The sequence below is a fragment of the Engystomops pustulosus genome, chromosome 6, assembly GCF_040894005.1.
Source record: "Engystomops pustulosus chromosome 6, aEngPut4.maternal, whole genome shotgun sequence".
Taxonomy (NCBI): domain Eukaryota; kingdom Metazoa; phylum Chordata; class Amphibia; order Anura; family Leptodactylidae; genus Engystomops; species Engystomops pustulosus.
The window spans coordinates 144,488,168-144,504,185 of NC_092416.1; the positions used below are offsets into that span (position 1 = coordinate 144,488,168).

Here is a 16,018-nt window from a genome sequence, read left to right on the forward strand (position 1 = left end):
GCATGCTCTTTTCTTCAGTCATAGCTATTACCTGACAAAAATCCATTTCCACTTGCTTAATCTTTGTAAACTAACAAGAACTTCCCTACGAAGACACACTCTATGCAACCTGCCTGACTGCTCTTCCATTCCTGTTGGACCTTCTACCGTTTTTGGCTGCACCTATCTTGTTTCTTCTCCTCGTCTATTTCTACAATACTGGACACTAAAACTTTAAACCATTCTATAAATCTTACAACAACACAAGAAAAAAAAAGCAAGATTTTCACCAGCTGTTGGTTTCTTCTGAGCCTAGAAAGAACTTCCTCCGTCTTTCAGCCTCCTTCTGTCTTGCATTATGAAGCTGCACTCACTCGTCTTCCTTTCTCTTCTACTTTACTGCATCTGTCAAGCAATAGTCACTTTTGATGAATGATATTAACCAAGCTGATGGAGTCCTGAATGTTGTCTAGGCTGGAAACTCTCTCCCCAAAGAGGAAGTCTTAAAAGTTGCATCTGCAGAATCCAAGGAATCTCCTCGTATGCAGGTAAATGGTATGCAGTTAGAAATGGTCTGATGGATATTGGAAGTAAATTGCCCTTAAAGATAGCCAGTTATTTTACAAACTTGGTCTCACCTGATATGTAAAGATGACATCCATTTTGTATGACAGGAGCCCCGCAAGACAAATCTATACACCTCTGACCAATTTATTTTGGGTTTCTTAAAGGTTTTTGCAAACTAGAAAAAAAACAGTGCAAAAACACATTCCCATATTGTAGACAATGCAAAAAACAAAAAAATAATGTATTTTATTAAAACCTGTTATCCTGACATATTTTTACCCCACTTCATGCTAAGACTACAGCATTGTAAGTAGTAAAAAAAGTTTCACCAAGTTCTGTCACAAAGCTTTCTGCTTCAGTCATCCATGGAACATGTACATTCTCTTCAGCAAGACTACATTCCCTGAAAACCCTTTATGGCTGACTATTTATACAGTGCCCAATCCGAAATGCCATTTTCTTGGGTTCAGGGCATGTCTAGTCACATAACTAGGGGTCACTAGCCAAGTATGGCTTCCAAGCCATAGTAGGTTTTAAGACTTCTATATTACCAGTTGAAAATATGTTTATATACTAAAGACTAAAAATTCATAACCTAAGCTTCTATGTCCTTCCTGTAGGGATCGCTTAACCCTCCTGTGGCCAATAGGAAGTTCTCCCTGCCACAGATCATTTTGACCGAATGGACTTCCAATCCACCTTCACCTCCAGATGAAAATTATCCGTATACTGATACAGTTACATACGGTGGTCCTGTAAATATTGGTATCAGTGATGTCTTTATTGAACAGGTGACAGATTGGTCCTACTTGGCTTTGGACAACAAGTCTGAAAACCTCAATTTGTCTGCTGAGTCTGACGATTGTTTAACACGCAATCTCACCTGTCAATCCAGTTTTGCAAATATAGAAGAGGATATTGGAAAAAACACAGAACATGGTATTGTAGGCTTCATGATTTGCAATAATACAATAGTTTCATTATCTACAGAGGAGAAGAATAAGTTATTAGAAGATAAAGATTTCTGTGAAATGACAAAAGAACTAAGAAGTGACGATTCTAAAGAAATTTCCACAGATAAAACCATTATTCAACTTAAAAACAATCCTGTCCCTTTCCTTCCCAATGAAGTACTAGGTCCAAAGGAAGAGCTGTGGGACATGAAGGTGGACGTATTGGGTTTGGAAAAGCAGAGAGAAAAGGTAACCAAGGAAAGTACAGAGAAGAGACCTTCATGTAATGACTATGATGGGCAGATACAAATGAGCAGATCTGACCAGCACTCAAGCTTACCAAAGCCAAGATCTCCTGTGCCAAAACCCAGGCATTTACAGGCACAAACAGCAAAGCCTCAAACAATCAAGAACCCCCATGTTTCTCAACGGATCAACATTGAAGTGTCTCAAATTCAGCAAGATGGAAATTCCAAACTTAGAGTTATTGATGTTCAAAAAATGTTGAACTCTGCTGCAACCAATGAGAGCTGTACACCCCATGCCCCTGAGGACATTGTGACTGGAGATAAATCTCCTGAAAGATGGAAGAGCATGGACATTTGTAAAAACACATACAAACGACTGGATAGCCTGGAGGAAAGCATTCGAGAGCTGGAGCTTACAATTAACGCCATTGGTGTCCGTTCATCTACTGTAGAGCAGACTTTCCTCCATGAGGAGGTGGACTCTACGCCTGAACGAGAGAGTTTATCTGGTCACCTGAATGGGGGAGCCACTAATGTAAAAGCTCTCAAAGAAAAGGACGGCTCTCCCACACATAAACCAAAACCACCTTTACTACCAAAGCCTCAGATCTCTAAGGTTACACTTCAGTTTTTTCTCATGAAGTCTGCCCTACAAATAGATTTGTGGTGTGTCTTATTATGATAAAATCTTACAATAATTTATATTATAAATCTGTAGCATACTTAACTATCCCATACACTTACAGTAGCCGGGGTCTGCGCCAGCACTGGGCATACCTGGGCGATTGCCGGGGCCCAGAGCTGCCGGCAGGGCCCATATAAAGCTGTATCTAATGAATCCATAGGGGGCGAGGGGGGCTTTATTTAAAATAACCATGAGGCGGCTGTTTGGGATGATAAACTAGGGAATATTTTAGGGAACAGGGAACTGTTTTAGTTACTAAAATTTTAATGCCTCCACTTGAATTCACTGAAAAGGGGCCCACTAAAACCTGGAGCCGGCCCTGGCTGTCACTACTGCTCAATACATGTTGTATGCCTCTGGTCACATGCCTCTCTCCCAGCGGCCATCTTTAGACCAGAGCGCAGGGTAATGAGGGGAGCTGACTGTATTACAGGGAGGAGCTGCGGTAAAATATATTACTAACTATGTATAGTGCTGACTCCAGTACTTTTGTAAAGTGGCTATATCCATTAAAGAAAGTAGCCAATATGCATAATATATGATATATTGAACCAATATCTTGGCTGTATTACCTGGTCAGAGCCGCATATTCTACATTACAATTTTTGCAATTGGCTCATTTAAATTTATTTCTATAAACTATAGTACATTTATTCTAGGCATACATTGAAATGATGCATCCCCATAGCATAGAGATTTGAGAAATGTAATACTTAATAATTAATATTTAAGTGTTAAATAATATTTAAGTTAATATTTATTGTTATTTTGTTACCAACTTTAATAGGGGTTGTAGAATGTGCCCACTATCCTGCTTCAATGAAGAGCCTCAGCAACAACTGTGTTTGTATTCTGCATCATAACAGTATATTTAGTATAAAAACACATCACAATCAGCATGAAAAAATGTTATAGGTTTCTCCCTTCTCACAAGCAGAAGGAGGAGCAGGAGGAGCAGTGTGAAACTTTTTTGTTGAAAATACTGCACACATAGATAGTGTTCATTGTATGGACTTTTTAAAGGAAAACTACTAGGAAGAATCTACTATCAGAAGTAGACTTGGTGGTAGATTCCTCCTGCCTGCCTCTGCCCTAATTGCTTTAAATTTAGAGTGGTGTATAAAGTAGATTCTTCGATATTGGAATTATTTGGTAAAAGATATAATACAACAGGATTCCATCAATAACTGATTGGCTGACATGGACAATAATACTTTACTCTATTTTTTCTGTGAATCCAGCATTACTGAATGCGTGCATCAGGTTTGGCAAAATGTTACTAATTGGGCAAAGCTTTCACAGGTGTGTGACCCCATTGGTCAGTACATCATCTCTGTCTGACACATATTGTCTGGGAATGCCAAATGCTGCAGGAAGCAGATAAGTCACAGGAAACAGTAGAGTTCCTCCCTGGACGTGTCTGTCTATTAGAAATGCAGGGCTAAGTTCACACCTGCGTCTGCTGGCACCGTCCATGTCCTGATGTGGCCAAAGAGTCATGCAAAGAGCATTGCAACAAGTCTTGGTCAAGGACATTTTCTGCTGTGGTGTTGGAAGCAATTGTTTCAGGTTCAATTGGGGAAAATGTTGACTTGTGCTCCTCATGGTTCATGGTAAAACCATCCAAGCATGTTACAAAGCCTTGTTTTATATAATCAGATCGTTTTCATATATATTTGTGTCTTTCAAGCCTCTTATAATGTGAGGATTTAGCTTTTTGCATAGACATTTTTTGCCTTTTTTCTTTGCAGAGTGGGGGTATGTCAATTCCACCTATGAAGATGGTTAATCCAGTAGGTTCACGGCTAAAGAGCGTCCAACAAAGCAGCGGAGACAAGAGCAACAAGCACTCCAAACAAAGGATGGAGTACATGAGGATCCAGGGCCACCAGCAGGTAGTTTATCTCTAGAGAAGATGTAAGCACAAGGTTAGCACACACTGGCTCCCCTCTCATGTCTCATCTTATTCCTGCATCAGTCTGTGTGTTGCACCTTGTCACCAGCTCAGGGCCATCATTGTGGTAGAAGACAACTTCTTGCCCACCGCTTGATTACTTCTGAGAACAGAGCCATATTACAAGGGACATGTGTACATGTGTATGATATTAATTCCATTGAACATCCCATTAGAACATGTTCCATAAGATGACCCCAATCTCTCATGCTCTGTCTACCCTCCACCACATACATGTATGGAAAGAACTCAGTTAAAACATGTGAACCCAGTTTTCATGTTAACATAAGTGGCACTATAAGTGGGCGGCCAGTTGGGAGTGGGTCCCCTACTAATCATGAAAACAAAGAACATGTGCCCCATTAATATGTGGTAGGTCAAGAATATCTGCAGCAACTTGAAGGGGTTGTCCACTTTTGAGTGATATTGTATGTGTAATGAAAAGTTGCGCAATTTTTTGAAAATACTTTCTGTATCAATTCCTCATCCTCCCAATGGATACAAATCTGTCCCTGGTCATGTGATGCCATACAGGTGCGCGGCTCGTTATCACACAGCTCTGATTACTCTCTGTGATGTAAAGAGAGTGTCCACATGTCCAGGGATATAACAAGCCGTGCACCTGTGGGACATCACATGTCCAGGGATATATAACGAGCCATGCACCTGTGGGACATCACATGACCAGGGATATATATAACGAGCCATGCACCTATGGGACATCACATGTCCAGGGATATAACGAGCCGTGCACCTGTGGGACATCACATGTCCAGGGATGTAACAAGCAGTGCACCTGTGTGACATCAGATGACCAGGAATATACCAAGCCGAGAACCTGTGTGACATCGCATGACCAGGGATGTAACGAGATGTGCACCTGTGTAACGTCACATGTCCAGGGTTGTAACGAACCGTGCACCTGTGTGTCATCACGTGACTAGGGACCTGTTTCTTGCGAAGGACAGCAAGCAGAGATCTAGAAACCCATGAGGAATTGATAGTAGAAAGTAGATTGAAAAATTGTCTAACTTTTCATTACACAAACAATATCAATTATTTGTCCCCTTTAATTCATCTCCAGGAGAAGCTGAACGCGGTTGTTAACTGTCTTGCCCTGCCCGTTTGTCACCCACTGCTGATCCTAACCCAGTTGTGTGGATTAATCATTGCTGCCATTGGGGCAGATTTATCAAGCTGTCTGAAAGTCAGAATATTTCTAGTTGCCCATGGCAACCAATCACAGCTCCCCTTTAAAATATTCATGAGCACTGGTAAAATGAAAGCCGGGCTGATAAGACAGCTTGATAAATCTACCCCATTGTTCTTTAGATATGTGATGAGGAAATTGCTGTACCTCCCCATACCCCTCCCCCCCTCCCCCCTCCCAAAAAAAAACATTGTTTATTCTCCAAATGGGTGCAAAAATATAAAATTTTATTGGTGCCATAAAAAATTTTTTTAATTTTTTTGTCTAAAACATACATTGATATAAAAACTATATTCGGTACATTTGGTATTTGTAATTTTGGCAACTTAAAGAATAAAGCAATTTGTAAGGGAAAAAGGTGGGAGATGCAAGCACTAAAAAAAATATAAAAAATGAAAACTATCACCTATAGCCTCATCCTTATCTACCATCAAAATCAAACATCATAAAGCAGGGGCACTTACTCATAGATCCAGGCCCGTGACTGTGGAAATATTCTTTTTTTTTTATGATGGTATCTTTTGAGTTTTATTATTGAGTCTTTTATTTAGCAGTTTTCAAGACAAATACAATCACCAGTATGGCTCGCAGGCCACTTTTAAACAAACATATATTGAGCTGATTAAGTTTCATTTAAAATTGTTGAAATATTCTTGTATTTGTTATCCTCCTTCCTTCTAAAATCAACTTTTACAATGAAATGAATAAAATGAAATCAACTTTTTAAATTAAAATTTTAATGGGCGTGTTACTAGGGTGTTAGTAACTGGGGTTGTTACTAGATCCCCTCTATTCTGCAACTTCACAGACTATTAGGCTGTCTTCCCTGCCCCTCAGCCTGATGAAATCTCAGGACAGGAGAGGAAGTTTCAGCACACAGTGGGAGGGGGTATGTGCTCTTTCCACACTGTAATAGCCTGTGAATCTACAACATGGAGGGACTGTAGTAATGCCCAACCTTCAAACTCATTAGCACAATTTTAAAATTTGTTTTTAGAAGGAGGGGGGCCATTTATTACCCCAGTCACAGTGCCTAGATCTAGTGTCCCTGGTTTATCATGCTTGATTTAAATTGTAGATTTCCTTTAAGGGATGAAATGTAATCATTTTGGTGACATTTATATAATTTTACATGTTGCTATCTAAAAAATAAGACTGAAATTTTCTAGGTTTAACTTTTTCAGCTAAGGGCTCCTTCACACGAGGGACAGGGACAGGGGCCGATATGGGGCCATATAATGGTTCCCATTGACATCTTTGGCTCCCAGTCACTATGACGTGCACGCCCGAAATACAGGAAATGAACGGGCTATCGCTTCTCTATGGAGAGGGGAGGGAAGGTTACGGTCCTGGGTAACATACACCGTGTAAATGTACCCTATTATGGGGAGATTTATCATCTAGTTTCTGAGGTAAAACTGTTCTAGTTGCCCATGGAAACCAATCAGAGCTCAGCTTTAATTTTATAAACAGCGGTGGGAAAATGAAAGCTGAGCTTTGATTGGTTGCCATGGGCAACTAGAACAGTTCTGCTCTAAGAGACTTGTGATAAATTTCCCCCTAAGACTCTACTCTGTGCTGGTCACACAATGTCCACATCACTCTCTAACAGAAGTGTACGGCTCTGATGGGTCCAAGTGGCTGGAAACAATGGGGCACATGCACCAGTTTTTTTGTTGGACTTTGCACTTTCTTTTAGGTGCAAACTGCTTGCACGGGTGTCACATGTGACTGTTTTGTGGAACATAAAGGGGGTGTTCTGGTGCTCAGTCAGACCGTGCACCAGATTAATCATGCAAAGTCTGACAGAATTGGGTTGCATGCCCCATGTTAAAGGTGCACCAAAAATACTGTTGCACTCTATAGGAGCAGTGCAGGGAGCCCCAGATTCATGAAGAACGTGCGCCAGAAATCCTGATTCTTGCACCCTCTGCATTATACACAGTCAAACTGCACATAGTACAGACTGCACTGTTCTAAGTAAATGTGCCCCAATGTCTCCGGCACAATAGGTTATACAGTACCTTTAAGTAGCAGTAAATATAGCCTTTATTTTCCACTATTGACAATTATTTCACGTGGACACATGTACATGTCTGTGGTGATGAAAGATTTGCTCCATCTTTGCAGCCACTTCTACACGGCTACCTACACTATATTCCTTACAAAGTCTCACATTTTTGTGTTGTTTTCTACTTTCTTGTAATTTTTTTTGTTGATTTGTTTTTCTAAAACAACAGCTTTCCCTTCGCACTCTCTCTAATTAAATCATCACATTTCTGATGAGCTGCCAAATTTATTATTCTTTTCTCCTTTATTCTGTTACTCAAGTAGAGGTAAAATGATATGGTTAACCTCTTTTTATCTCATTGCCTCCTCTTTTCTATTCTTCCATGACCATTACTCAGTCCTCCTAGTCCCAACCTGTTAACTCCACTATGAATTTCCTAATTACATAAAGTGCAAGATATCTTTCATCTAGAATTTTCTTCTATACATTTAGCACTTGTTAATTCCTACACACTATTATTACTATTTACTATACATAATTATTTATAATCTTACGCATTTTCCCAAATTATTTATAGGAGTATTCCAGATTCATAAAATGAGGGTACCACGAAAAACAGAGAAGGGCCTATACTGTTCTGTTCTCAGGCCGCAGACAATCACAGGTCATAAATATTATTGTAATCTAATTAAAAAAGTGACCTCATGCTGTTACAATATGCCATCGGACTAGAGGAGGTCCAAGAAAGTGGTCATTGAATGTTTATGAAACTGTTTGGCCTCTTTTGAGTATTCAAAACTTGAAAGGGGACACAATGCATTTGGTTGAAGTTGTATAGGTCACATGTCATATCCTAGAAAAAAATATAAGACTAAGACAAACCCTTTTCATATTATATTATAGGACTCTCTAATGAGAGTTAAAGGACATCTAACATTCAAATTTCAGATGGTAGACTTTCCAAATTTACTAAAAAAAACAAAATTAGCATAAATATGCTAATGAGCTGGAGACGTTCCAGCCTACATCACAGGAGCGCCCCTTGACGCCAAAGCTAATTAAATATGCACACACCTCCACACTCTGAAGTTTAGCCTGGTCCCGCTCGCTAATCCGTAGTAGCATCAGAGGAGTGGAGGATCCTAGGTGGAGGCGTGCATATATAATTAGTCTTCAGAGTCAAGCGCTCCGGTTAGAGGTCCTCCTGCTCATTAGCATGCTTGTATTTATTTTAGGGCTTATGCTATAGTATATTTCATTGTTAAAATGCACATCCAAAACTATTTCCAAATTTGAATTTATCCCTGTTAAAAAAAAAATGTAAAAAATTGTATGAAACGTTTTTTACTTAAATTTAATCAGGTTGGAAACACCACATTAGCTGGTGCTTGCATAATAGTAAGTAGCGTGTAGACTGAGATGGACACTATAGTGCCTGTACAAATCAAGATCGGTAGGGTTCTGACTCACCAATCAGCAGATACCAACACCCTCCTAAAACCAAAATAATAGCAGAGAATGGACCCAAACATTCAGTTCTGTTCTGTGTACAGTACCTATCCCAAGGAAACAGATACGTCTATACATTTGTAAGTTGCTTTGGCTATGTATTTTCATGTAGGAATATTTTGACCCAGCACAGGAGGCCACATTGGAAAAGGATTCCCATCTATACGGACATCCATTTAATTTGATGGCCATGTGTAATATTGTACATTTTGCAGGGATAAGTATTGCCCCCCACAGTACAGCCATTGGTTTCAGAAGGAGGCCCAGCAGTGGTTAGGTGATTGCTGGGTGCTTTAGTTTAGTAAGATATGACAGACCCAAAAATGTCCTCTTTTTGCATCATCTTTCTTTTTTACACTTCACTCCACCAATTAGCTGGTGCTTGCATAATAGTAAGTAGCGTGTAGACTGAGATGGACACTATAGTGCCTGTACAAATCAAGATCGGTAGGGTTCTGACTCACCAATCAGCAGATACCAACACCCTCCTAAAACCAAAATAATAGCAGAGAATGGACCCAAACATTCAGTTCTGTTCTGTGTATAGTACCTATCCCAGGGAAACAGATACGTCTATACATTTGTAAGTTGCTTTGGCTATGTATTTTCATGTAGGAATATTTTGACCCAGCACAGGAGGCCACATTGGAAAAGGATTCCCATCTATACGGACATCCATTTAATTTGATGGCCATGTGTAATATTGTACATTTTGCAGGGATAAGTATTGCTCCCCACAGTACAGCCATTGGTTTCAGAAGGAGGCCTAGCAGTGGTTAGGTGATTGCTGCGTGCTTTAGTTTAGTAAGATATGACAGCCCCAAAAATGTCCTCTTTTTGCATCATCTTTCTTTTTTACACTTCACTCCTCCGATTGACTTCATCAGTTCAGAATCCAGTTGTCTCTGTGTTGGTGGGAATGTTGCTCTCCTAATTTCCTCAGTCTGTTTCTCCTTCTCCTTTCCAGGCAGCTAGATCATCTAAAGAGGCTGGTAATGTGAATGAGAATAACCCTGGATCGGATAAAAATGCACCTTCTCGAACCTCTATCCCTGTACTGACTTCCTTTGGTTCAAGGAACTCCTCTATTTCCTTCTAAATGATCAACTTTGCAAGTTTTTATTCAACTGTGCTCTTCTCACCTGAATCCTCCTTCATGCTCCTTGAAGTGTAGACTTATTACGTTGGCCAATTTCTTCTGGCTGAGAGTCACGTCACTGATATTTTTCCCCACTCTGCGTTTCACCAGCTTTGAAGAACATGACACGTCAAAGGGCTGAAACGGCGGAGAGGAGTGTGAGAGACGATGTACAACAGTCAACGCATTCCATGGTGCCTCCCACCTCCCAGGCGTGACTGTTACCACACCTGCAGCTGCTCATCTTTCCAAATGATGTAGATAGGAATCTTCAGAAGCTAGGACTTTACCGGACAGTATCTCGGGGTCCCGAGCATTGTATGTTGCTTTGTTTTTTGTTTTTTTTTGTTTTTGTTTTTTTATTTCTATGCTTAATTTATTTGTTGTTCCTGTAGTTTCTGTGGAAGTCTAGAGATGTCAGGATGATCTTTTTTTTGTGTGTATTGCGTTGCCAGCAATAAGCAAAGACCCCAACCTTACCTAACCCCCTCCCCAAGAGAGCAGATTGTATTTTTTGGGTGTTTGAACTACACCCACATTTTCACAGTAGCCCATATATCAAAGGTAAGTCCGGGTTCTGTGCCACGCCTGGGTTATTAACTGAAAGCACAGATGGGAAAGAAGTGGTGGCTTCCGTGTCACCAGGTGCGTGGTATTACATGATCACTCACACAAGAGTGTGAGATGCCAAGACTGGTGACGCCAACACTGTTATCTACGTCTAGCAATAGCAATTCTCTGACCAGTCATGGGCAGGAGCAGAAGGTGGACTTCAGGGCACAATTTAGAGACGTTCCCGGAGCTTTCATCGTCAATAGGATTGTCACCCTATGGGATTGTTAGGGTATTAACTGTAGGACATTCCTGTGTAACATTGTATAATATAAGCACAGACATTGATAACACTATATGTGAAGTGTGTGTGTGTGTTGGTGAATTGTGCGTCTAAGAAAGTGTGTTTTATGGACAGGGGAGAGACCTGAAGAACAAGTCACTCTATTTAATTTGCTACTGTCGATTCACGCACCGTGCGCTTAGCTTCTTGGTTTTTTTTTTGTAAATTGTTTCATTATTTTGTACAAACAGAGGTCGAGTTTCTATAAATATAATGAACACCCTATAACGTCACATCTCAGATAAACAATCGAGCTCTTTCCATGCAGTAAAAGCATCCTACCTTTTTTTATTGCATTACAAACAAACCTATATATACATATTATATATAAAATAAATACCAAATATAAAATATATATGTACAATTTTAAAGATTTCCTTTTATGGTGCTGAGAGGGGTTGATTGAACAGGGTAATTCCATATGTGGGAAGGGTTAAAATAAATTTGACCGCCAGAGATTTATTCCAAACTTACTGTATGATGCCTGATGCAGGGTTGTAAGGTTTGTACAGGGTTCCCATACCTGTCCCTCCTGGTTCTGATCAAATTTATTGTATTGGAATTATCTACTAGACATAGAGCATCAATATGTAAATGATATATATCTCATTCTGCCCTAAATAACCCGTTATTAATGCAGCACAAGGACAGATCAATCACACTTTCCAGAGGAATTCTATCAATGTACTAGAACGATAAATTTTTGGAGCAAATGTATTTATTTTTTTTAGATGTATTTAAATTCTATTTTAGAAGGATTATGTCATAAAATACAGATTTTATGGGAACGTGCAGCAGCAGCTTAAATGGTTGAAATATGCCCAAATATAACACCCAGGACACAAGGGCCTAGTGTTTCTTTCCCCTCCTCGCCCCTTCTCTAAACTTATAGGCCAGTAACCCATTTCCCTATGTGCTGGTTCTCCCAAAAATGGCACCACAACAAAATGTAGCTCCCACTCTCCAAGAACCTGATAGCAGCCAATCATTTACCTCTATGGTTTATCTGCCTTGTAGAAACCTCTAACAATGTGACCTAAAGGAGTTTCCCCACAATGGACATGTATCATAGTTGGTAAAAGTCTAACTAGTTTTTACAAACTCACTACTTGCTACTCACTCATGACCAGGGCCGGGTTAATAGCATCAGGGACCCTGGGATGTATGAACATTTTGGTTTGACCAGTACTTCCTACATGCAATGCCAGAACCAAGATTTTCAAAAAAGGAGGGAGGTCATTTGTGTTGGGTTAAGGACATTTGGAGAACTTTCAAAGGTTCTTGATGGGTTTTTGTATATACGTGTGTTGACAGTCAGCACAAATGACGAAGGTCAGGAACGAGTAAAACTTGGTGGGTAGTTTGGGAAGCCCCGGACTGCCACCTTAACCCAATGAAGTGGTGGTCAAGCATAGGTCCTGCGACTGTATACATTGTCATTGGGACTGACTAGACAGCCTGTTTATGACAGAGCACTGGCTGCTTGAATTGAACTCACTCCTTACAACACAACCGTGCTAGAGGCCACCATCACAAACCCTCGGTGATCAGATATGTATCATCTCTCCTGTGCATAGCTGATAAATGGCATTGTGGGAAAAAGCACAAAAAAGCCAGAATCCTGAGAAATTGTGACTAAAAGTCGCAGCTCAATATCCGCTGAGCAGACACAACGCATTTCAATAGTGGTATCCAGTCTGTGGCTGTGGGAAGAAAATGAGAGTTATAGCTTTGCATCAGATGGAGATCCACAGACTGGTTTGGGAAATGATAAAGATGTATCTGGGAATAGTAGCCATCAGATGTTCTTGTAGAATTCATGATGTTACTAGCATTTGCAGATTATAAATATTTCCATTCCTAAGATTCTTTTATAAGTTTCAATGAGTTCTGACTGTGCTTATGCCCCCCTATACACAATGAATAAGAGACTGTTCCCAGTAATAATAGCATCGAGGAACAACTGACTAGACAGCAGTAGGATACATGCACCATTCTAGGGGATCGCTCCTTTACAATGATTATATAGAGGGATTTTTCCTTTTTGTTTATCCCGTAAATCCACATCATCTATCAGACAGTGGGAGAAATACATGTTCTGGGACACTTAATCACTGGATCTGTAATCTGAGTATACCCTATAGATAAACTTATATATTATTTATAAACTATAAATACAGTATTTCCCTCCAAATGTTATGAGAAATACATATATTTCAGAATGTTCTATTTATGTTACAGTGTTTCCTATACATTTACATTCTATGGAATATATATTGCCTATAGTCAATCATTTTGCATACGTTCCCTACAAGGATGGCCTAACCAGACGCTTCAGTTCTGCCCTGTATTAATGACCAGTATTTATACACATTGTTTGACGTAAGAAAAGCTGCGTCCTATGTACATGGCATGTTCCATATAGCGATAGAAGTCCCGCCACTGTGTTCTTTAATATACCATCTACAGAATAATGGAGATAGACCATTCAGATATATTGGGGCAGATTTATCAATCAGTCTGAAAGTCAGAATATTTCCAGTTGCCCATGGCAACCAATCACAGCTCAGCTTTCAAATTACCAGTGCTCATGAATATTTTAAAGGGGAGCTGTGATTGGTTGGGCAACTAGAAATATTCTGACTTTCAGACTGCTTGATAAATCTGCCCATTGTCTTCTCTGTCCCCATTGGTAATTGTGCATAATTCTATTTATAAGGCCCTCCCCCCCCCCCCAATTACAAAATGTTTGCTGGTCATAGAAAAAGTGCATCTCATGGGTGTTATGTGATTATGGTAGTGTGTTATTAAAGGGGTTGTGCTACACCAAATATTGCCTGCCAAAAACTCAAGAGTATTGGAAATGAACAAAGTAAATCATTTCTCAGTCTGGAAGGTGAATATGAACAAAACGAAACGCCAAATGATTAACACCCGAATGGATATTTATAGAAGCGAATGTAACTGATCCTTATTGGGTGACAGTTCTCCTCACATAAGCAGCTATGTGCTACCACCAATATGCAATCCTTAAAGGGACAATCCAATGATTGTATCATTCTAGAATGAAATCTACATCCTCTAGTTTTTGGCAAGTCATTTTTGCTTTAAGGACAACACCTTTAATAGTCAACGAAATACCATAAAGATTAAGGTGGAATGACCCATAACTTGTCACAAAGGTTAGCAATCCATGGAAGGACATGATGGCGGCTAAAGTAATGTAAAGCCTATGAATTCAGCAGAACATAGCAATGTTTGGCTACATGCACACTAATGTGTGCAGGTCACGGGCTGCAAACAACAGGCCCGTGGTCTCTTGTTTGTGGCCCATGTATCATTGAGTGGAGCTGATGCCCACAGAGAATACTGCCCGAGCTGGAGAAACAGACAGGAATAGGACCTTACACACTGGGCTGTGGAAACCACAGTTGTGTGTATGAGGCCATAGAAGTAAATGAGGGCCTGTGCTATCTGCTAAACCAACGACTAGCAAACGACCCCAAAATGTGTTAGTGTGCATGAGGCCTTACAAAAAAATTAATTGTACAAATTGGTAACACTGGTATATGAGGTCTATATACATGTAAGGAGAGACTAATTAGCTATAAGTTATTTCATTATCCAATTAAAATGATCCAATTGTCTCCTTCCCCTTTAACATTTACCATTCTACATGGGATGCGAGTTGTGTATTACAGTCAGTGGCGTAACTAGAAGCTGATGGGCCCCAGTGCAAAGTCTATACCGGGCCCCGACTATAATGTACGGTTTATAGTAATAGTCTTCTCATATGGGAAAGTGACACCATAAGGGCCCCCTAAACCTCTTGTGCCCGGGTGCAATCGCAACCCCTTAACCCCCTTAAGTTACGCCACTGATTATAGCTCAGCTTATCTTAAGGGAATGGGCTCATCTTTAGTGCCCGCCACAACACATAAAGGAGACGGTTTCTTTTGTTCTGATCCACTAAGTTGACAGAAGTATTGTACACTGTGCACTTAACCACTGATCCTCAGCTACTTAGAAATGACACCGAGCTGCTTTATGTCTTTATATTTTTGTAAACTGTGTACAAACTGAGGGTAGAAAAAAACCCTTCATTGTTCATGTCCTAAAAAAAATTCTGATAATTTTGGACTCCTCCATGTATCCAGTCTGTTGTCAGATTGTGTGAACTAATGACAGAAAATAATTGACCCTGCATAACTTACCTTGTTATTATGAAGCACACGTTACCCATTTAATATGGCAATATTATGGCTTATTCACATTTTGGGGAATGTTCTGTACAACACTGTGGCCTACATCCAGGGACTAGCTATACCCTGTCTGCACAATGTGTTTTATGGAATTTGAGTAAACACCAAAGTGTGAATAAGTCACATATCGATGACAGAACCATATTGAACAATGGTGATCATGAACGAGGAAGCATGCGGACATCAGGTTTTTGCATGATAAATTTAGCAATATTGTCTCTATGTTGTGAAATTTAAATAAAATAAAAAAAGAAAAAGATATAGGGCATAAAATTGACTCGAGGGGGAAATATACATTTTGTTTTTCTTTTATTCCTTTTACGAAAAAAAACAAAAACTTCTATCTGAGCATGGTTAATATTTGTGAAATGTTCAAGGCCTCTCAAAGCGTCTCTCTTCGCAGTGATTCTGGGTAATGATGTCATTTTGTACAGTCAATGCTACAATTGTAGAATATAGCTCTATGTATAAATATATGGATGCCATAAATATTCCGTGAAAAAAAAAGAGAATTTATGTTGTGTTGTTCTTTTGTGTGGGCTTTTAGTTTTCTCTTTGCAGGCAGCACTTTCTCTCTGTCCTTCGAAATCTATTGGAATATATGTAT

The 16,018-nt window shown here is 39.8% G+C and overlaps 1 protein-coding gene across 12 annotated transcripts in view; it reads left to right on the top strand.

Annotated features, from left to right (window-relative positions):
• The window catches only part of SRCIN1 (SRC kinase signaling inhibitor 1), a 269,365-nt gene extending 254,441 nt beyond the window's left edge, over nt 1-14,924 (top strand). For 9 of the 12 annotated variants that reach the window (XM_072111569.1, XM_072111570.1, XM_072111572.1 and 6 more), the window contains 4 exons: nt 453-527; nt 1,167-2,363; nt 4,184-4,327; nt 10,084-14,924. In XM_072111569.1, coding sequence (XP_071967670.1) covers nt 453-527; nt 1,167-2,363; nt 4,184-4,327; nt 10,084-10,215 — 1,548 coding nt within the window. In that variant the 3' untranslated portion in view covers nt 10,216-14,924. Of the gene's footprint in view, nt 1-452; nt 528-1,166; nt 2,364-4,183; nt 4,361-10,083 lie in introns of all 12 variants that reach the window. The other 3 variants (XM_072111580.1, XM_072111581.1, XM_072111574.1) reach the window with 2 other exon arrangements.
• The last annotated feature ends 1,094 nt before the right edge of the window (nt 14,925-16,018 follow it).